The 24,825-nt window shown below is 42.9% G+C and overlaps 1 protein-coding gene across 2 annotated transcripts in view; it reads right to left on the reverse strand.

Moving 5' to 3' along the window:
• LOC139763053 (tyrosine-protein kinase receptor-like) overlaps positions 1-24,825 on the reverse strand; it is a 1,458,433-nt gene that overhangs the window by 484,728 nt on the left and 948,880 nt on the right. For both annotated transcript variants that reach the window (XM_071688765.1, XM_071688676.1), the window contains exon 13: positions 19,418-19,468. In XM_071688765.1, the coding sequence (XP_071544866.1) occupies positions 19,418-19,468 (51 nt within the window). The remainder of the gene's footprint in view (positions 1-19,417; positions 19,469-24,825) is intronic.

Here is a 24,825-nt window from a genome sequence, read left to right on the forward strand (position 1 = left end):
CATGTGTTCCAGGGTCGTACCATGTTGCACATGAATCGGAACTGTCGTGTTCAAGGAGCTGTAGTACATGATGACCGTCCAGGGACCAGTGTCTGTTTGGAGAGACGTAAGACTGTGTGGCTTCAGATTCATCTGGGAAACTAAGGCTGAGGATCAACATGTCACTAACTACATGTCCCTTCATGTTTCAGTACAATGTAGTAGAAATGATGACCCGAGAGTTACGAGTGTGAAGTAAACAGTGTCACACATATGCCTGATATATATATATATATATATATATATATATATATATATATATATATATATATAGATGGCTGGTTCCCCCAGCTTGGCCACATCCTCGAGGGTAAACTATGAGCTAATGAAACAAGTAGTTCCATCAACTTTGGTTGGCTAAATGTCGAGACGCGTGTTCGAACGTATGTGATTCGAACACATTTCAACACTGACACAAGCCTTCATCCTTAATCCATGCAGATTACCTGAACTTACAGTGATTACTGAGCGAGTCTGGGACGCAGGCTGGAGGGGGTTGACGAGTATATGATTCCGTTCTGCCTCGAACTGACGGTCCATTTGGCTACAGTATTATCTGAATGTTCCATATGGTTAGAGTAAGCCCACTGGGAAGACGAGAATTCAACATGGCTTTACCTATGTGATTAGGTCAGCGATCAGAAATCCACTTATAGAAACTCAAACTTGAATGAAAGCTTCAAAGCATGACAAGTAACTAAACCTCTGGGGAAAAAAAGAATAAATAGTAAAAAGAAAATGGAAGTAAACATACACATTCTCCGAAAAAGATTGTCTTGAAAACAGAAACAATTCCGCTTCATCTCCAGACCCGAGCTGAGGGTTGCTGGAACAGACAGGTTTAGCAAGTCTGACAGAAATCTAACGTGATTCAGGTAACACACTAACTGCAACATAAACGTTGAGGACGTGTGTGTGTGTGTGTGTGTGTGTGTGTGAGAGAGAGAGAGAGAGAGAGAGAGAGAGAGAGAGAGAGAGAGAGAGAGAGTCCCCTCCGGCTTCTCGTATACCTTAGCTCTTTCCCCCCGAGAGTCACCACTGGAGAAATATTAGAAGTGAACGGCTAAGATACGGACAGTGGCGATGCTCGGGGGTTAAGATATGGGGAGTACCTGTGTCAGGATGTCACAGGTTAGCATAATTCACCTCACTTTTCTTCACCCTGAGCTGAGAAGGAAGACGATCCAAGCAGCTGTATCAATCTGGTTAAGACCCAACAGGAGTCTGTGGAGTGAGTGACTGGAAACTGAAGTTTCAAACGTATAGAAAGATGGATGAATACCATTTCGGTTCTGCACTGGAACTTAAGCTGAGGGAAGATGAATCAATTAACCCCACTTCCTTTGCCCAACATCTAATAAAATTCAAAAAGAGTCCAATGAAAAGACGAAAGCTCAGAACATTGTACGCGTACAAACATAGAACATACGTACATGCACACGGACATAAGCATGCGGGATTTTGGTACTTTCTTCACATCCAAACATTACTGCTTACCCTGAGGATATTACATGCAATCATTCGGACATTCCAACATGCAAAACATTAAGCCTGCGTGACGAGCAGCTACAGATTTGCATGAATAGTAGTTGTAGGCTTAAGCGGCTTAACACATATGGACCCACACGACAAGCAATTCCAGACGTACACAGCTTGTTGTTACTGAGGAGACGAAGGAGAATTTATGCACAGACAAACACAAACAGGACACATGACGGGTACCGTGAGGACAACCACCTCCTACATGTAGAAGCGGAGGAGACATAACCAACGGCTCGAGTTCTCTGGACCATCAAATGAAAAAGAAAAGAAAATTTCAAATGGCCATCGTGAACTCCGGCATGGCACAATCTGCTCTACAATCCCATTAAAAGTTAAAATTGTGTGGCTAATACCGGGTGATAAATTGAGTGGTCTTACACACAAGACCATCGAGGGCCGAAGGCTCTTAAGTTTGATTCCAGAAGGTTCCAGATAAAAGCAGAAGACCAGTGGAATTGCTGGGTCGTTCATTTTTCTGCAGTATCTTTCAGAGTAATCTATTTTACGTCCCTCAGAACCAGTGAATTACATTTAGGTAGTGGGATTCGGTACCTGGGTATAATAAATAGATTTTCCAAATGACCTTCGCCAGTCTCTCAACCCACTGAGGACGACGGTACGACCCATTGAGGACGACGGTACGACTCACGAGCACGACAGCATGACTCACAATCACGATGGTGCGACCCTCGTGTACTACGACGGTACGACTCTTGTGCGTTGAAGGTACGACCCCCGTGTATGATGGCGGGATATTTGACCCGACCCTGAGAGGTCTGAGTAAAGACCAGGACATCACACCAAAGGGTCGTACCGGTGTGTTCAAGGATAGTCCCAGATGCACCACTGTGTTTGAGGGTAGCACCATCGTGCTCAAGGCTCGTACCGTCGTGCTCAAGGCTCGTACCATCGTGCTCAAGGCTCGTACCGTCGTGCTCAAGGCTCGTACCGTCGTGCTCAAGGCTCGTACCGTCGTGCTCAAGGCTCGTACCGTCGTGCTCAAGGCTCGTACCGTCGTGCTCAAGGCTCGAACCGTCGTGCTCAAGGCTCGTACCGTCGTTATTCAAGTATCATCGTGTTTCAGGATCTACTGTCGTACCCAGAAGTTGTAACGGTGTGCTCAAGGGTTGTACCACTCGTGCTCAAGGGCCGTACCGTTCGTGCTCAAGGGTAGTATCATCGTGCTCAAGGGACACAATGCCCTTCGTGCTCAAGGGTCGCACCGTCGTACTCACGGGTAGTAACCAGTGTCCTCAAGGATCTTAAGATACGTCGACGAATACCTCCCTTGAACACCTCCCTCACACATCACGAAGCTGAAGATGTTGTTCAACCCGAGTCTCTGTTTTTCGTCGACCATAAGACAGGGACTTGCATCTTCCTGCCCCTCGCGATCACAGAGGGAATATATAGACGGCGAAAATGACGATATCGTCATGATCCCAAGGGGTCGAAGGGCTTTGTGGGAGATGCACGCACGTGTATCATGCCCACAATGGCTAATGCGTTGTCAGACGACGATCGTTATCGGGAATATAAACACAACTTTTATATTATGTAAAAAAGAGATTTTGGCGAAATTCTGCTGTGTCAAGTGATCTGATGATAAACGCTACGTAAGGAAGAGTTCTGTGTTGCCAGAAGATACGTTTTGGTTGTGTCGAGAGGGAGGATTCATGGTGCTGAGAGACGCTTGTTGTTGTAATAGTCATGTCCGTTGTGTTGTGAGACATATTCGTCATGCTGTGAGACATATTCGTCGCGTTGTGAGACATATTCGTCGTGTTGTGAGACATATCCGTCGTGTTGTGAGACATATTCGTCGTGTTGTGAGACATATTCTTCGTGTTGTGAGACATATTCGTCATGTTGTGAGACATATTCGTCATGTTGTGAGACATATTCGTCGTGTTGCGAGACATATTCGTCGTGTTGTGAGACACATTCGTGTTGTGAGACATATTCGTCGTGTTGTAGAACATATTCGTCGCGTTGTGAGACATATTCGTTATGCCGTGAGACACAGTCGTTGTAGTGTAAGACATGTTCGTTGGGAGCCACGTTCGCTGGCTAACTGAAGCGAACAAAACACTTTGTGACTTTCTCAACACATCACTGAAACAATAAACCAATACAACTGCACTTACTGGCTTGGACGAGTAGGCGTGCGCTGCATCCATGCGTGAGGAAACACGGGGGCTAACACAGGAATTATGAAACTGATGAAATTTGCTAGTGCCATCATGGTATGAGGAGGGAACCAGGTGCGCACATCTGACTATCATGGTAGATGAAAGGAACCAGGTGTGCACATCTGACGATCATGGTAGGTGGAGGGAATCAGGAACACACACACACGTGACCATTACAAATACGTGAAGAGAACAAAATACAAATAGCTGACTGTCTTGGTAGAGGGAGGGAGACAAGGTATACACACCTGACAATCATAGTGGGTGAGGGAACCAGGTATACACACACCTGAATATCTTGGGAAATGAAGGGGAGACTGTAGGCACCCCAGAGAACTTCTGTGGCAAGCAATATCCGTGCACTATGTACCCAGCTCCCGGTCCTTCACAAACATATCTAACACCAGTTTTACCCTTTAACCACGACGGTACGACCCTTAACCACGACGGTACGACCCTTAACCACGACGGTACGACCCTTAACCACGACGGTAGGACGCTTCTACCCTATCCTCAGGGATAGTGGATATTGATAATAATAATGATAATAATAATAATAATAATAATAATAATAATAACAATAATAACAATAATAATAATAATAATAATAACAATAATAATGATAATAATGATAATAATAATAATGACAATGATGTGGACTGCAGCACTGCATGTAAAAAAAAAAAAATTCAAAAATGTACTGTCACAGTGGGAACACGTCTGTGTGCTGAGCGAACTCTGTTGCCAGGAGCACATTAGGGCGACAGCATGTCTTCTTCCAGGTTCAGCTGGCATATTCAGAGACATACTATATCCTCGCCCTGACAAGTTCCATGTGACAGTGGCTCCTCACGCAGAGGCGTACAGACCCTGGCAATAGTGAAAAGATGTTGCGTCATTTATGATGCACAAATCTACATCACTCTCTCATTCAGTACCATTTTGACTTCGATATAAATATGTAGAGATAATCACTGGACACTAGATATCTCTCTAGATTCCTCATACATGGACTTCCGCTGCGTAGCTGTTAGCGTTCCCGATAGTAACGCATTCACGGGCCGCCCTGGGTGGAGCGCATAGGTTCGAATTCCTGGTTGTGGTAGTCGGTCCACTGTCAACCCAGCTGTTCATCCACCCCTAAGGGTTGGTCGATTAAATGGGCGCTTAGCTCAGGCCAGGATATATATATATACAGCGTTAATGGGGTGGCCTTGATTAGGGCTGGCATAAAAAAAAGATATGTATATATTCAAAGTTTTCAAGTCGTATACACACATGTACTCACTAACCCTGGGGTAGGGGAGAAATGATTCTACCTCTGTATTGACCGCCTGTCACAAGAGGCGACTGAAGGTGGCGGGAGCGGGGGGCTGTTATTCCCCTTCTCGTATATCAACTTCTAAAAGGGGAAACAGAAGGAGGAGGAGCCAGGCAGGGAGTGCTCATCCTCCTCGAAGGCTCCGGGTTGGGTGTCTGAATGTGTGTGTGGATGTTACCAAGAGGAGAAGAAAGGAGAGGTAGGTAGTATTTAGGAGGAAAGAAACCTGGATGTTGTGGCTCTGAGTGTAACAGAGCTCAAGGATAAAGGTGAATAACGGTGTGGGAATGTCTTAGGAGTAGAGTCAGGGTTGGTGAGAGGACAAGGGCTAATTAAGGAAGGGGTATAGCTCATACCTCGCATCCATATGATATTGCTGGACTTCTATTCCTTCAAACATACCCATTTTTGTCCTCCCAGATAACGATCTCTCCACACATTCTTCAGCTCTTCCAGAACCTTCGTCCCTTCCCCTACCTTATGACCTACTTGAGCTTCTATGGTTCCATGCGGTGCAATGTCCGTTCTCAGGTATATAAAACACTTCAATTCCTCCAATTTTTCTCCTTTCAAAATCACATCCCCAAGTTAACTGTTCCGCAAGCCAGCTAAACCTAATAACTTGGCTTTTATTCACATTCACACTCAACTTTCTCCTCTCACGCACTCTTCTATATATATGAGGAGCGGAGGTACGCTGCCGTGTTTGCAATTTGTGGTTTTCGGGTCTGGCACCATACCTGTCATTGAACTTATTATGAGGTCAAGGCAGGACACAGTTTACAAATTTAGCCTACAACAAAACTATCCAGCTTAGACAGATCTTCACTAATATTCAAGTTACAAATTCTTCTAAATTGAAGAAGAAAAGATTCAATGATATTTCTCTCGAAAAAGGAGTCAAAAGGTTGTAAATGAATAAGCGATAATCCAATCAATATAATGGTCAATTTCTAACATGAATAAACAAAGCATTATGAATTTTGTCATGTTCCTATACAATATCTATGTCGCTTAAGTCTAACAGAGATGCTTACCAGTCTGCCCAGTATAAACCATATTACAGCTTTTACAAGATATTTTGTAAACACAACCTGCAGAATTTTCTGGCAAATTTTTATGATCCTCTTAATAGTCCTATTGCTAAATACTATATTCGCATTCAAGACTCTGAGTAGGTTGGGAACTAACAGATTCTTTGTATCAAGGGGAGGTTTGGGATCTCTCATAAAATGATTTTTCTACAAAATCAAGAGATTTATTTATGAAAGATCTAGGATACTTTAACTTGGATCTAATAGAATATATCTTCTAAAACCTTTCATCAATGAATTGTAGACTGCATTTACGAATTGCCTTACAGAACATCGAATGAAATGGTGTTTGTTTAATTCTATCATGTTGTGCTGAGTAATAACGCATACAAGAACAAACATAGGTGTGTTTTCTGTAAATGCTAAACTTAAAACACGGTTGCAACACCAAGCATCAAGTAATCTAAAAATGGTAACATACAATTGTTTTCTGTTTCCACAGTAAACTTGACAGAATATGTATAATTGTTTAAAAAGAGAACTGTTTCTAAATTTTCACTTGTTGACAAGACGCAAAGAACATCATCTGTAACTAAAACCATAAGTATCTATTGCTTATCACTGGTGAAAGATGATTACCATTGCAATAACAAACTTCCAAACAGACTGTCCGTTAAACTGATACACGCAGACTTTGGTGCGCAGTTTTATCAATCGAGTACATATATCTATATCTATCTATCTATCTATCTATCTATCTATATATATATATATATATATATATATATATATATATATATATATATATATATATATATATATATACGCCCTAAATGACAGACAATATATCAAATAAAAAGGAAAAGACAAAGTTCACACGAATAACAAGAGACAAGAATCCTGAATATCCTCAACAAATTTTGTCGTAGTATATTTCCCGTTGACAGAGTGACCTACTTCAGGTAACCCAGCGCCTCCCTCTGTAGGCTGCTGCCTCCCTCCCTCCATCCCGGGGTACACATGAGATTCCCAGCTCTGATCTGTGTGTTGTGAGTGTGGAGAGGTGGCGTGGTGGGTGTGGAGATGTGGCAGGTGGTGTGGGTGCTGTGGAGTGATGTGTGTGTGTAGATGTAGTGCGTGATATGGTGTATGTGTGTATCATGGGTGTGGATTATATCTTGTTGGAGAGTGATAAAGTGAGGTGGATGGAGAGGTGCACAGGTGTGGTTGGCGTCAGGTGTTCTCTGGCGTCGCAAACGTGAAGGTGCACCAGGTCGTCCGGGCGTGGGGGAGATGTGGTGGCTCTGGAAACGTAGAGTCGTGGTGGATGTGCAGGATGTGATGGTGGGTGTGAGGGTGTGTAGTGCGTTAGGTACTGTCGTGTGGTGGGCGTGTGGGTGCTGTGGTGAGGTAGGTGTAGTGGGCGTGCGGGTGATGTGGTGAGGTAGGTGTGGTGGGCGCGTGGGTGCTGTGGTAAGGTAGGTGTAGTGGGCGCGTGGGTGCTGTGGTAAGGTAGGTGTAGTGGGCGTGCGAGTGATGTGGTGAGGTAGGTGTGGTGGGCGCGTGGGTGCTGTGGTAAGGTAGGTGTAGTGGGCGTGTGGGTGCTGTGGTGAGGTAGGTGCTGTGGGCGTTTAGGTATTTCGAGTGTGTTAGTGTGTCTGGTTCTGGGATGAGGTACGCGTTGAGTGTATGTTGGGTGTACAGACACCGGGATGTAATCACTGCACAGGGTTGTGGAGAGTGATGGGAAATTGTGGACGTGGTAAGTGTAGGGGTGTAGGCGCGTGGGTTTTGCTGTGGAGCCTGTTTGTCCTTCAAGCTAAACCAATCAGACTAGAGACAACCTTATAATTGAAATTCAGAATCCTGCTAGATCACAGCTGGATAAATCGAACGGTAAAATGTTTAGAAATTTTCTTTTCATATCAATTCATAGATTTTCTGGAAGAAGAAATTTTGCTTATATTCAATTCGAAGGAAGTTCCGTCCTAAACTTAAGTTAACAAAGGCAATCGTTAAGACCAGAAGGGATAGAGAGACACATTACTTTCACATCTTCAGCTACCTCAACAACTGCAACTCACAAGTACGTGATCAAAAAGTTGACTGGGTCAACCTACTGACTGAAGGAAGTGGGGGCAATACTTTTCAGTCACCGTAGTTTAATTCTTCTCAAAATTTGAAGTACAAGACATGTTAGATGAAATTACGGTAAGAAAATGAAGTAATCAATGTGTAAGAAACGTGATAAACAAGTCATGACATCATAATTCTTTAGTGTCTTCTCATCTCTTGAGCAAGACGGTACGACCCAAGGGTATATATATTTTTTGTGACCTTAGTGACCAAGGGTCATACCGTCGTTCTCCAGGGTCGCACCGTCGTACTCAAGGGTCGTACCGTCGTACTCAAGAAGGGTCGTACCGTCGTACTCAAGAAGAGTTGTACCGTCGTACTCAAGAAGGGTCGTACCGTCGTACTCAAGAAGAGTTGTACCGTCGTACTCAAGAAGGGTCGTACCGTCGTGCTCAAGGACTGTAAAGTCGTGCTCAAGGACTGTCTTGCCGTGGTCAAGGGTAGCACATCAGACTCAAGCCTCTAAAATTGTGCTACGATCGTCAATCACTTCGACTTTAACCAAAACTTACATACCTACACCAGCAGCCACAGTTTACGTTTACAATTTACCTTAAAAAGAATATACTCTACCTACCACACACACACACACACAGACACCCACGCACACACCCATGCACACACACACACACACACGAACACACACACACACATGCACACAGGCACAAATTGTTAATTATACTTAGCATCATAAGACGAGGGAAGACCATCATCCCGTGCCTTCCTCTTATCCTAACACAACATCGCCCACTGAAAGACCCGCCCACACCTTGCCTCGATCATAGCTCCTCCCTTACTTCCAGCCTGGAACCTGATAACGACTCTATCTAATAACGACATTACGTCCATCACAATACAAGAATATATTTCATAACTAAATCCAGAAACGAACAATGTGTAAATTACCATCATCATCTAAACAAAGTTCCAAGTTAATTACCTATATTGTCAAGATCTTCGTCATATTCTAAGATGAAAAGCAACATGAAGGTCATTATGAAATGATAGAAATCCACAGGTTTTATTTACCTGAACTTTTTGGTAGAGCATTTTTCCTCTCCTACTATTTTTCCTCGCAATCTTCTTTATAATTTAGAGAGGAAACTCTTGAGCTTCCATTTCAAAAACTGAATTCGAAGTGGTCGGTGAAAAGTCAGAATTTTTTCGACGAAAGTGGATTGGTTGGTCGTGTATGTGAAGGTGCAGGGAGGTGTGGTGAGTGTGCAGATGTGGTGGGTATTTAGATGTGAAGATGTGGTGGACGTGCAGGTGTGGGGATGTGGTAACACCACAGTGACTTGCCACACTGCCACAGTGACGTGACATCCCTCTATACCATCCTTCATTTCGACCACAGTTCACCCACCTGTCTACCTCTGAATGTCCTGTACTGAGCCTATATGATGCAGTAGACCTACAATACATTTTACATTATCTGGAATAATGGTCTAAATCAGTGGGTTCTATTCAAAGGTACGCGTACCACAAGTAGCATCAGAGAGAACCGTCTTGATTTTGTAAGTGGTGTTAGTTTTAAAAAGCATCAGTAACATGTACAGAGAAATACTAATAAATATTTGACTATTTATACTAATAAATATTTGACTATTTATACTAATAAATATTTGACTATTTATACTAATGAATATCTATTTGACTATTTATATTCATCATATTGATTGACTATGTCATAAACGTAAGATTTATTCAAGCTGTGGATGTGTATCTCAAAACCTAACCTAGAATTCTCTAACGTAAGACGGTAGCGAAAGTGGTGGAGAGCGAGGGTTGTGGTACGCTACCAACATACGCTGTTAACTGATGATTCAGACGACTGATGAGTCCCTCATTATGAAGTGTAGTAGACGAAGGACGCTACATCCTAAGTCCCCAAATGTCAGTACAGCAGCTTTACAACGTCGTCACGTAAAATCCTCGACTTTTGGGAGTGACTTATCAAAACGACACACCCACTCAGGCCTCGCCTACAAGCCAGGGTGGGTTGCCTGACAACCGTCAGAGTCTACGTCTGAGTGTCATCATTACAGACACAATGGAGGAGGACATGAGCGAGTCCTCGATGTACAGGAAAAGCCTCACCGTTTCATCTCGATCAACTAACTTGTTGTGGGTCGGTCTCCAGCTTCCGCATGAGCTGGGTCTCTCTCTCTCTCTCTCTCTCTCTCTCTCTCTGGAGAGTTGGTTTTAATAACTAGTGTTTACCTAATTAGACTCGGGCGCTGATAACTTCACGAGAGTCAACCCGAGTATACATCTGACTGTTTACCATGAGAGGAGAAAGATTACTTAAGGGAAAATATGGGACTAATTACCGGAAAGTCTATATACCCAACTATGATATTACGACTCGAGTACTCATTCAAAAGAATTCATATGTCCCCGTTTTCTTCTTTCAAATTGTATACAATTTTCATGGAATTTTAATGTGTGGTGTTTCATAGAGAATGGCAGATTTTCTAAATGGTTTTCGAGTTCTGTTGCCAAGCTTCAAGCTACAGTCGCCCCTTTCTGAAAGACGATGTTAAATTGTGATTGTAAGTTCGGTTACGAGCGATTCAAGAAGAATGGGCTCTTGAGCGGAGCCCTTGAGCGTTGAGGGAAGTCCCTAAAGCAAGACGGTACGTCCCTTAAGCACGAGGGTACAGTCCTTTAGCACGAGGGAAACGTCCCTTAAGCACGACGGTACGTCCCTTAAGCACGACGGTACGTCCCTTAAGCACGACGGTACGTCCCTTAAGCACGACGGTACGTCCCTTAAGCACGACGGTACATCCCTTAAGCACGACGGTACGTCCCTTAAGCACGACGGTTCATCCTTTCAGCACGAGGGTACGTTCCTAAAGCACAATGGTACATCCCTTAAGCACGACGGTACGTCCCTTAAGCACGACGGTACATCCCTTAAGCACGACGGTACGTCCCTTAAGCACGACGGTTCATCCTTTCAGCACGAGGGTACGTTCCTAAAGCACAATGGTACGTCCCTTAAGCACGACGGTACGTCCCTTAAGCACGAAGGTACATCCCTTAAGCACAACGGTACATCCTTTCAGCACGAGGGTACGTTCCTAAAGCACGACTGTACGTCCCTTAAGCACAGTGGTACATTCCTTGAGCACGACGGTACGTCCCTTGGGTATAATGGTATTGCCTTTGACCTTACTTGGGTCAGAGGTCACACCACCATACCCAAAGGTCATATTGCCGTGCTCAATGGTCGTACCGTCCTGCTCCAAAGGTCATCAACGCCAGGGAAATGTCGTGATCCAGTGTTGTACATAATCATTCTGAACGGTTACTGTACGGTCCACTGTGATATATATATATATATATATATATATATATATATATATATATATATATATATATATATATATATATGTATGTATATATATATCTCCTTTTTCTCTTTTTTCTTACTAAATGTAATGTGAGAAATACAGTGCGCCTGGGTTTGCATCACATGTGTTACAGACAAGACGATCAGATTGTTGTAACATAGGCTCATGATTAGACTGCTGCGTTACGGGTACAACATAAGACTGCTGTGTTACGGGTACAGCATCACTCCTGTGTTATGGGTACAAAATAAGACTGCTGTGTTAGGGGTACAACATCACACTGCTCCGTTATGGGTACAAGATCAAGACTGCTGTGTTACAGGTATAAGATCAAATTGTTATGTTACAGGTGCAGGATCAGACTACTATGTTAAAGGTGCAGGATTAGACTGCTATGTTACACGCAAAAGTTAAGACTGCTGTGTTACAGGAACAGCATTAGAGCGCCGTATTACAGAAACTCCATCAGAGTGCTTGATACGCGAGCGTTTCAAGACAATCAGTGTCAAGCATTTCATCAAAACAACACGAAGCAAATACCATCCAATGCAGCGTGTGTTGTTGACCTTGTCCGTGAGAGGAAATGTCTTCACAGAATAATCAACATCTACTGGTAACTTCTCCAGTCTACCACTGACATTACTTGTTCCCCTTCTGTTACAAAGTTCACAGACATTTCTCCCCGTTCATGTTTCCATTTCTACTCCCTCAGCACTACGCTGCTTGTCTCTCATCTCCTGTACCATGGCAAGCAGCCTCGAAAGAACCCATTGGCTCTGTTTCGTTGAATTCCTTCGTATTCCTTTGCTAGAGTGAGGACCAAGAACGACCCCCAAAGACCCCGACATCCCTTGCCACCTTTTACAGTCCTGGTCTCCCGACCTGGGACCAAACCTCGTTAGACCAACGATGTCCAAAAATTTACCTTGAGCCCAAACGACGGAGGTGGGAGGGAGACAGATGGTTGGGTAATGTATTGTGGCATCATTCATCTCTCTTTGGCCGACTCGCTTTGTTGTCATGGTTGAAGGCGACGACTGTGCGACTAAATGGGACATTTGAAACATCTGTATGTTTATCCGGCAGAGATACTAAACCTGTGCAATATTACTGGTAATTGCGTGTCCCACAGGGCCATACCTTATCACCATGTAATTACGCTGGTAATTAATTTTTCCATATTTTTAAAACATTCAAAGGTTCCTGGTTACCAATCTACATATGCAGATATGCTTGATCTAATTACAAAGCAGGAAATTTGGGATGTAATTTACTTTCACCGATATACTGACTATTCCGATATTCCCGATACAAGACGGATAAATACGTAAACTATCCGAATATTAATAGATCCCTTAAAGTCAAAATGGAAGCCTCAGCGAACTAGAACTGGGATAGTAGCATCGTATACGATAGAGCTCAAGGATCGTATCGTCTCGCTCAAGGATCATACCGTCGTGTTCAAGGGTCGTACCGACGCGTCGTGTTTAGGGAATCAGAGAAAAGTGTGGGAAGATGAACGTCCTTCTCCTGGCCTACACCGGCGGACACACGACCACCAGCTCACCAGCTACTTCTTCGAAAATAATCTTGACATTTAAGTACGATCGAATGTCGATATTTGTTTTCTGAGAAAGTATAAATCAAATCGACAGTATATATACTCAATCAAAACACACACACACAATATATATATATATATATATATATATATATATATATATATATATATATATATATATATATATATATATATATATATTCCTTTCTTAACCACATGGGAATGAAACACGATACGTTCCTGAGTCCATTTTCGTGTAATGATCACATCAGGGGAGATACAAGAAAGAAATATGTCAGTTAATATACAGTGGAGAGACGTAGCTAGGACGCCATTTGTTAAACAGGTGACTACCCGAATCGAGGTCGGGTGCGTTCAAGTCTGGCAACATTCACCAGTCTTTCAAAATACTCACTCGATCTTCTTATTTCATCGCTATGTTACCACTTCCTCATTTGCTTCCTTCACCAAGGTTCCCATTTGTTTTCTTGTTTTTCACACACTATCAACTACCTTCCAAAACATGTTATACTCCCTGAAGTCTACTGTAATTATCATTTGCTTCTTTTTAACCTCCCCTGCATTATCCTCTTTACCTCCTGCCGCTTTTTCTTTTAATCATCTCCCAGTTATCTGTGCTCCATCCCTGTAAGTATTGCCCATATACCTCTCGTTTCTCTTTCACTTGCAACTTTACCTCGTCATTCCTACACTAATTATCCCTTCTAATCTGCCCTCTCCCCACCTTCCGCACGTCACACGCATCTCTTGCACATGCCAGCACTGCTTCCCGAAATACCTCCCATTAACTTCGCCCACTCCCCTGGCTCCGCTTACTTTCATTTCCTACTATTCCATTAAATCTGTCCTGATACTTCACACAGGTTACTTTTTCAAGCTTACTTATTCTCACCCATAATGTTCCATTTTTCCGAGAACTTCTACAACTCTTCACGTTAGCCTCCACGCGGTAATGATAAAAGATCCCACCACTTACCTCTCTCAGCACATTCACATCCAAGAGTCTCTCTTTTGCACGCCTATCAGTTGACATGTAATCCAGTAATGCCCGCTGACCATATTTTCTACTCAAATGCGTATACTTGTGTATGTTCCTCTTTTTAAATCAGGTATTCCCAGTCACCAGTCTTTTTTTCTGCTAACGACTCCACAAGCAATTCACCAATTATTCTCTCAACAGTCATGTTACTCATTTTTGTATTCAAATCATCCAGTTTCTAGTTCTCCGCTCCCGTCCTCCTAGTCGCTTTCCACGACGTATAGGGAAAACGGTATATATGTATATATATATATATATATATATATATATATATATATATATATATATATATATATATATATATCTTTCTTTTCTTTCTTTTAAACTATTCGCCATTTCCCGCGTTAGCGAGGTAGCGTTAGGAACAGAGGACTGGGCCTTTTTTGGAATATCCTCACCTGGCCCCCTCTGTTCCTTCTTTTGGAAAATTAAAAAAAAAAAAAAAAAAAACGAGAGGGGAGGATTTCCAGCCCCCCCGCTCCCTCCCCTTTTAGTCGCCTTCTACGACACGCAGGGAATACGTGGGAAGTATTCTTAATCTCCTATCCCCAGGGATATATATATATATATATATATATATATATATATATATATATATATATATATATATATATATATATATATATATGTATAAACTTTCCATGATTTATCCCAGACACTTCACATGTCTTGGTTCAATCCATTGTATTCTTTATATATATATATATATATATATATATATATATATATATATATATATATATATATACATATATAAAGAATACAATGGATTGAACCAAGACATGTGAAGTGTCTGGGATAAACCATGGAAAGTTTTGTGGAGCCTGGATGTGGAGAAGGAGCTGTGGTTTCGGTGAATTATACATGACAGAAACTGTGTGTGAACGAATGCGGCCTCTATTGTCTTCCTAGCGATATCTCGCGCGAGCGCGGGGAGAGGGGGGTGCCATTTCATATGTGGTGGGGTGGCGACGGGATTGGATGAAGAAAGCAAGTATGAATATGTACATGTGTAAATATGTATATGTCTGTGTATGTATATGTATGTATACGGTGAAATGTATAGGTAAGTATACGTGCGTGTGTGGGCGTTTATGTATATACATGTGTGTGTGGGTGGGTTGGGCCATTCTTTCGTCTGTTTCCTTGCGCTACCTCGCTAACGCGGGAGACAGCGACTAAGTTTAATAATAATAAAAGAATACAAAAATTACTAAACTGATATCAAATCAATTCAAAATATAAAACATATACACATATCTTCCACATTTTTTATTCGTTTACTACGTTATAACAAATCTATTTAAATATTCAATTATTCGCATTTGCATAACATTACCACCGTGCTCAGAATATATCGGGAACTCATTTCCCCTCTTTTCTCTATCGAGAGACCCTGCACAAAACTGGCCAACGATAACCAAAGCCTTTCGCAATTATCTGACGCAGGAGGATAAAATATATCGTACATAAATGGGTTAAAAAAAAAAAGGCTTGGCAATTCCATTAGCCTTTTATACGGTATTAGAACTTCGGGGGCAAGAAAATTTAAAAATAATAAAATTTACAAGCCCCGATATCACCCACCTCTGAATCTCAATGAAAGAAAAAAAAAAAAGCAGAAAAGAGAAAACGGAAATTTTGACTTTTGACGAAAATGAAGCACAAAAGTCCTCCTCCCCGGTCGTCAACACACCAGCAAGACCCACCTAGTGTGACCACGAAGATAACAAGAGACGATCTGAACTAACAAGTGCCTGTCTTTAATACGATTCTGATTCCTTGTGCGTACGCGTCGCTCTCTCGATAGAAGATGGAATCCTCTGTATGTACAGAGTGTTCGTCCTCTATACACCATCACCAGAGATGATGTGTTGGGTCAATGGATGTGGCATAGTAACATGTGAAAACAAAGGGATCCAATCTCGGTGTGACGTCCTCGGGCGATACTGAGGAATGTTATGGAGAGGAAGAACGCGATGGCACCAACGTGGGCGAGGTGAAGACCCACGTCGCCATAGTAACCCAGGAACACCACCACCGCCGCTGCTCCTGCTGGCCTCCCTCCTACCCCAGCTCGTCAAGGATCTGCTCCCGGCCTCACCCAGCCAGAGCTCAACACCACCTGTAATTTTCCATAAAGTTTGTGAGTGTTTTCTCGTTACGCCCGTAGAGGTCACTGCCCTCGTTAAAAAGTAGCGCCGATTTGTGTACAGGTGAAGGTTCACACCTCGTAGGCTCAGTTCTCTGTTCTTAACGCTACCCCGCTAATGCGGGATATGGCGAATATCTATGATATATTATATATATATGTATATATATATATATATATATATATCAGGACAATATGTGGCGTGAGGCGATTTGATCGAGTAATATATAAAGGTAAGAGAGAGGTGTGGTACTGAAAAGTGTGTGGCTGAGAGCTGAAGAGGGTGTCCTGAAATGGTTTGGAGATATCGAGAATGACGGAGAGGATATACGTCAGAAGTGGAGGGAACAAGGAGGGAAGGGTGACCAAACTAGAGGTGGAGGAATGGAATGAAAATGACTTTCAGCAATCGGTGCTGAACATGCAAGAGGGTGAAAGGCGTGCAGATGATTAAGTAACCTGGAATGATGTGGTATACAGGGAAAGACGTGCTGACAATGGATTGAACCAGGGTATGTTAAGCAGCCGGAGGGTTTCATGGAAAGGTCTGTGGGGCCGGGTTGTGGATAGGGAGCTGTGGTTTCGGTGCATTCCACATGACAGCGACAGAACGGATGCGAGCGAATTATTTTTACGTTGGAGGCTCTAGGCACGGAGGAAAAGCCACATCAAGGCCGAACCTAAAGTGAACTTTAGAGACGATTATGAAAGGGATAAGAGCCAAGGAAAAGCATTTACGAATTTTGGAGGAAGTACTGCCTTCCTTCTTTTGTTTCTGATGCTACTTTGCAAACACGGGAAGCGGCAATCAAGTATTGGAGGAAAATTATATATATATATATATATATATATATATATATATATATATATATATATATATATATTTTTTTTTTTTTCTTTCAAACTATTCGCCATTTCCCGTGTTAGCGAGGTAGCGTTAAGAACAGAGGACTGGGCCTTTGAGGGAATATCCTCACCTGGCCCCCTTCTCCGTTCCTTCTTTTGGAAAATTAAAAAAAAAAAACGAGAGGGGGGGATTTCCAGACCCCCGCTCCCTCCCCTTTTAGTCGCCTTCTACGACACGCAGGAAATACGTGGGAAGTAGTTCTTCTCCCCTATCCCCAGGGAGTGAAGTGTTTTAGATATCTGGGAGTGGATCTGGCAGCGGATGGAACCATGGAAGCGGAAGTGGATCATAGGGTGGGGGAGGGGGCGAAAATCCTGGGGGCCTTGAAGAATGTGTGGAAGTCGAGAACATTATCTCGGAAAGCAAAAATGGGTATGTTTGAAGGAAGAGTGGTTCCAACAATGTTGTATGGTTGCGAGGCGTGGGCTATGGATAGAGTTGTGCGCAGGAGGATGGATGTGCTGGAAATGAGATGTTTGAGGACAATGTGTGGTGTGAGGTGGTTTGATCGAGTGAGTAACGTAAGGGTAAGAGAGATGTGTGGAAATAAAAAGAGCGTGGTTGAGAGAGCAGAAGAGGGTGTTTTGAAGTGGTTTGGGCACATGGAGAGGATGAGTGAGGAAAGATTGACCAAGAGGATATATGTGTCGGAGGTGGAGGGAACAAGGAGAAGAGGGAGACCAAATTGGAGGTGGAAAGATGGAGTGAAAAAGATTTTGTGTGATCGGGGCCTGAACATGCAGGAGGGTGAAAGGAGGGCAAGGAATAGAGTGAATTGGAGCGATGTGGTATACGGGGGTTGACGTGCTGTCAGTGGATTGAAGCAGGGCATGTGAAGCGTCTGGGGTAAACCATGGAAAGCTGTGTAGGTATGTATATTTGCGTGTGTGGACGTATGTATATACATGTGTATGGGGGGGGGGGGGGTTGGGCCATTTCTTTCGTCTGTTTCCTTGCGCTACCTCGCAAACGCGAGAGACAGCGACAAAGTATAATAAAAAAAAAAAAAAAAAATAAATATATATATATATATATATATATATATATATATATATATATATATATATATATATATATAGAGAGAGAGAGAGAGAGAGAGAGAGAGAGAGAGAGAGAGAGAGAGATTAAATCGACAGACAAATAGGGAGACATATAGATAATGACACCTAGTATCATACAGCTATCATGCCACCCCAAACAAGAGGGCTGATGTATCTCCTCCCTCATTACCTTCTTCAGGTAGTTTCCCTCATTACCTTCTTCAGGTAGTTTCCCTCATTACCTTCTTCAGGTCGTTGCCCGCCAGGCCCGCCCCCTGGTACGTTACCAAGCTTCATGTTCCCTGGCCCTAATAATGATTCCTTGATTCCTCAAGTCTTGTTATCCTTTAGTGGAGTGGGCAGTGTCAGGTGGCCCGAGCCTAGGGGCCAGGTGACACACTGGCAGACTACAAGACTAGTCATCTAGGCCTCGGATGAGACGCGAGATCTAAGCCTACGGACGAGACGAGTGTGATTTAGGTCTGGGTTAATCAAGTTTGTAGTTAAATTGGGTTTCAGTAATGGAATTTCCAGTTAAGCGGGCCTTCGATAACCTAGTTCCCCGTAAGCTGTGCTTTAAGTGGTCTTCTTAGATGTGGTTTCTGATTACAAACCTTCATATCTGCCTCGTGTTACTTGTGGACAGGATCAGCCACTTTGGTTTGAACCGCAAGCTGACGACGACACAAACTATTTCCAGTATTTGTGTCCCGCAGCCGTCAACAGACCGAGATAATTCACATTTCTTATCATCGAAAGTGAAATCTCCTTCTTCCATTCTTAAGTAATACTGTTTCGTCCTACAGTGACTTGTGCAAGATCTTAACCTACAAGCAAAACCAGTCAAGGTGGTTTGTCCTGTTGACCTGACCCTTCAAGGTCAGGTTAAAGGCCATGCAGTCATACCCAGGGGGCCATAACGCCGTGCTCAGGGTCCCCCTTCAGTCATGGTCGAGCGGTCAAGGACCCCTACTGATGAAGAGGTCACTCTTCACCTGATGCCCACAAAGATGTGACCATCAGGGAGGCTGCAGTACGCAGTGTCAGTACGGTGAAGTGAGGAGTACTTACCCACGCCGTCAGGAGGGATGTAGGTGGTGGTCGGATTGTTCGGGCCAGGATCTGTGGACACAAGAGAAACATCATCAAAACTCTAACAGAGCAAAGAATAAATTCGAAGGGACCTCCTTCAGGTAGATATGAGGAGAGAAGTATAGCGATTATGACATTATCAATACGAAGTCATATATGTAAAATGACATATAATAGAGTGCATTTTTATATACTCAAAGGATTAAAAGTGATTTTAATGATTAAAATTAATGATTTCCGAAAGGAAATGAACATTTTTCATTGGACTTTTGAATATGAGCAGCGGAACGAAAATCATGGAGATGGAGAATATTGCTCCCTGTGAATTCATCCGTGGAGGGTGTTCATGGCAGGTGAGGTGATGATAATAGGATATATATATATATATATATATATATATATATATATATATATATATATATATATATATATATATATATATATTGGAAAGGATATATATATATATATATATATATATATATATATATATATATATATATATATATTTTTTTTTTTATACTAATCGCCATTTCCCACATCAGCGAGGTAGCGTTAAGAACAGAGGATGAGGACTGGGCCTTTGAGGGAATATCCTCACCTGGCCCCCTTCTCTGTTTCTTCTTTTGGAAAAAAAAAGAGAGGGGAGGATTTCCAGCCTCCCGCTCCCTCCCCTTTTAGTCGCCTTCTACGACACGCAGGGAATACGTGGGAAGTATTCTTTCTCCCCTATCCCCAGGGATATATATATATATATATATATATATATATATATATATATATATATATATATATATATATATATATATATATATTGGCTGGTAACAGGCGGAAGGGTGATGATAATATCAGGGGTGGACATAATGGGAAGATAATGGCAGGGCGTGACGAGGGGACGAAGGCGGCAATGGGGGTGATGATAGCAGGAGGGTGATCAGAACATGAGTGATCATGGGGAGATGCCATCACCCCAAGAGAGCGCGACAATGGTAGGGAATGGACCACGGAACATGTTATGGTTGCATGGGAGGCCATGGTTGTCGTGGCATGAAAACACGTTAGAGAACTGTATCATGGTGGGAGTAATGACGGTGCTGTGTGCCCACCGCAGAGGAGGAGCGGGTCATGACGAGCGAAGGAGGTTATGGTGGAGGTCTGCACATGTTCCCAAGGCCACGCGAGTGACTTTCAAAAGTTCCGTGGAAACAGACAGCATGGAAACAAGCCACAGCTAGTATGAAAACAACCAGTGTGGAAGCAGCCAATGAGTAACTGCTACTAAGGAAATTGTTAAAAACAGCCCCAACGGAAACAGCTCGTATGAAAACAATCAACATGGACACAGCCAGTGTGGAGAAAGCTAGAGGAAACAGGAAGAATAATATGTTCCGAAACAAATCAAGGCTCCAGGTAGAGACGATAGAGAGAACTTCTGTGATGGTGACAGGCAATGAGTAACAGCTACTGAGGAAACAGTAGGAAAACAGCCACTACGGAAACAGTCAGTGAGGAAACAGCCAAGCTGGAAACAGTCATGAAGATAACAGCTAGTGTGGAGACTGTGAAAAAAAAGACAATTTGGAAACGGTGAAGAAACAGAGGATGGAAACAGCTAGTGAGGAAACCGCAAAGCTTTAAACAGTCAGAGGAAACAGTCAATATGGAAACAGCTTGAGTGAAAACAGCCAGTGAGTAAACAGTCAAGATGGAAACAGCTCGTGAGAAGACAGCAAAGCTGGAAACAGCCAATATAGAAACATTAAGCGTGGACACAGCCAGTGAGGAGGGAGCTAAGCTGGAAGCAAACATCGAGACAACTTGGAGTTGGTGGACGTAACTTAGCGACTGATCAGGAAGAATAATATGTTCCAAAACAAAACAAGACTCCAGCTAGAGACGAGGGACAAGTTCAGTGCTGGTGACAGACAAGAAAAAGAAAATGATGAATTGATCACAGAAGTGAATACTTCCCATGTGCGATTAACTGTATGTATGTATGTGTGTGTGTGGGTGTGTTTCCTATTTGTATGAACAGAGTGGAATTTTACACCTGAAGAGTTCTATGCATTTTCTGTTTCCTCGCACAACTTACTTGCTAAATATAACTTATTTCCACCACGAATTTTCTTCCTCATCTCTTGCCTTGTTACCTGTCTTGTTCTCTCGTTCATATATTCTTCCTTGTTTCCAGAAAGTGTTCGAATCGATTTGAAAACGTTAAGCTTGTAATCTTGGTCCCGCCTTCATCCATGAACTATACAAGAATTTAACTCCGGGTGCTGTGTGTCGTCACTCCTCCTCCCCAGTGGGGTGAAGCAGCTGACGTTATCCATTACCTGGTTGGTTATGAGAGACTGAGATCCAGTATTAAGGGATGCACGAGCCTCCCAGACTAGTAGGTGTGTTCAGTCATATGTTGGATCGGGAAATGTTCCTAGACGTTATGCCATCATGTTTCTGTACCTCAGTGTGAGTCTTGCTTGCTTTAATGTATCATTCGATCAAGTGTCTTTTTTTTCGTCTGAGGATCGTCCCGCTTCTCTACTTCCTCACTAAGGGCCATCCCTCTTCTCCTTTTGTCCCTTTTAAGGGCCATCCCTGCTTCCTCCTATATCTTCCCAAAGGACCATCCTGCTTCTCCTATATCCTACCGAAAGGACCAGCCTGCTTCTCCTATATCCTCTCTAAGGACGACGATCCCGCTTCTCCTATGTCCTCTCCTTCAAAGCGACCAAAAGATATTTTACGAAAGACAAGACGAGAGTTCTACACCTTGGAATATTATTTCTCATCATCGATGTTTGGTTTGATTTCTTCTATGTGACCCTCACATAATGCAATCCTATGCTGTTTACAACCCGTCCATCTGTATTTACAGATCTAACGTCCAGACCATCCATCCTCAGTGTTAAGTGCTCCTAGCCTCTCTCTGCCTTGTTATGTGGGGGTCCTAATATTTGGGTCTCTCGCAATTCTCACGTATGAAACTTTCCGCATTTTTCTCAACTTTCTTCCTCGCTCCTCCCTTTTGTTTGTCTTCTTGCACCGAACACACTACCAGATTCTTTATACGTTCCGCCAGCTTCCTTGCCTTTAACACCGCCTGGCTGGCATACCCCCTTCCCCTTGAGACCAGCCTTTACAGGTCCTCCTTCCCTTTTGTCCAAGCTATGAATTTTCCCCGTTCCTTTTGTTTGATCAATTCCAATTTCGAGGAGCGTATTTCCCTCCTCTGTTGCCTCTAGTAGTTTTGCCTTATTTTTACCTCCTTTATTGCCCGCCTTCCTCCACTGACTGAATATGGATGTCATCCAGTCTTGTAGTGTTCACCGATTCGTATCTTTCAACTCCTGTCTGTTATCACACGTTGCACAATATCTATCGCACTCTTATTGGTTATTCCCTGCAGCTTGTGTTCGTGGATTTCAAGACTTTCGATCTTACCTTCAGTTTGTGTCAACTTAACATTCGTTACTAATGCTCTTCTTTACCTTATCTTTGTGCTTTTTCCCCACATTCATTTTCCTTTTAAAGCCCCCTCTGATATCGTTAAAAGTCTCCTCATTCTTCCATTTTATCAGTTCCCATGTCTCTTAATTCTACCATTTTCTCTTGACTTGAGAATCACCCAAACTGATCGCGCCTCATCCTTCCCTCTGAGTAGCCTGCTTCGGTGACAAAGGTTCCAGTCGTGAGCCAGCAGTCTGATACGTGATGACAGATATGCTCTGAGCTCTCAATCTCCTCTCATCCTCCTGTTTACTTTTAACCTTTACATTTTCATCATAGTCTCTAGGATGTGTGTGTGTGTATGTGTGTGTGTGTATGTGTGTGTGTGTGTGTGTGTGTGTGTGTGTGTGTGTGGTGTGTGTGTGTCTATTACATTATTGATGAGCGTGTAAGAAAGAAACTTGTGAATGTAGATGTGCTGAGAGGGGCAGCTGGTGGGATGATTAACCACTATCCTCTGTAAGCGAGGGTGATGATTTAAAGACGTTTTAGGAAAAAAAGAAACAAAATCGGGAGAAGAGAGTGGCGAGAGTAAGTAAGCTTGGAAAAAAGACTGGCGTGAAGAAATACCAGGAAGACACAGAGTGTAGAATGGCAAAAGGTAAATGACCTAAGGGAAGTGGGTGCAAATGGAAGTATTCAGGGAAGCAGTGCTGGTATTTGCGAGAGACGCAGTTGACATGCGAAAGGTGGGAAGAGGGTAGATTAGAAAGGGTAATGAGAGGTGGGATGAAGTAAAATTGCTAATGAAAGAGTTAGGGGAGGCGTTTGTGCGGTACTTATAGGGAAAGAGTGCAACTGATCAGGGGAGTTATAAGTAAAAACAGCAGGAGGTTAAGAGGAACATGCAGGGGTTGAAAAAGAAGGTAAATGAGGGTTGGGGTGAGTGAGCATCATAAAAGTTAAGGGAGCATAAGTAGATCTTCTGGAAGGTTAAAAATGATCGAAAAACAAAACAACAAATTGGAACGTCGGTGAAGGAGGCAAAAGGGGAAGTAGTAATAGGTAGTAATGAAGAAAAGGAGATGGATCGAGTACTTTGAAGGACTGTTGAATGTGTTTGAAGACAGGTTGCCGATGTTGGGTGTTTGGGTCTGGGTGGTATGCAAAGAGTGTTTTGGTGAAGAGAGAAGAAGTCGTGAAATCCTTAAGTAAAATGAAATATGGCAAGTAGCTGGCGTGGATGGTACTGCAGTTGATTTAGAAAGAGGGTGACCGCGATGTTGACTGCTTAGTTTGGATTTTCAATGTATGTATGTACCATGGTGAGGTACCTGAGGACTGGCAGAATGCACGTATAGTGCCTTTGTAAAAATGCAAGGGGGATAAAGATGAGTGTTCAAACTACAGAGGCATAAATCTATTGAGTGTACCGCTAAGTTGTATAGGAGAGTAGCGATTGAGAGATTGTAGGCATGTGCAGAACATCAGACTAGAAAGGAACAATGTGATTTCAGAAGTGGTAGAGGATGTGTGGATCAGGTGTTTGCTCTAAAGAATGTGTGAGAAATAGAGAAACGAATGGATTTATATCTACCATTTATGGATCTGGAGAACACATATGATAGGGTTGATAAAGTTGCCTTGTGGAAAGTCTTCAGAATATGTTGTACAGAAGGAAAGCTGCTAAAAGCAGTAAGAAGTTTTCATCAATGCATATGTACGAGAAGAAACAGAGGAGAGTGAAAAGTTCCAAGTTATTAGGTTTAGCAGAATTGGGGGACAGTTTAATCGGGGTGTGAGTTTGAATAGATAAAATCTAGAGGAAGTGAAGTGATTTAGATACCTGGAAGTAGACATGGCAGCGAATGGGTCCATGGAGGCGGAAGCGAGTCGTAGAATGGGTTAGCAGCAAAAGATCTGGGAGAATTGAAGAATGT

The sequence above is a fragment of the Panulirus ornatus genome, chromosome 1, assembly GCF_036320965.1.
Source record: "Panulirus ornatus isolate Po-2019 chromosome 1, ASM3632096v1, whole genome shotgun sequence".
NCBI classification, from domain to species: domain Eukaryota; kingdom Metazoa; phylum Arthropoda; class Malacostraca; order Decapoda; family Palinuridae; genus Panulirus; species Panulirus ornatus.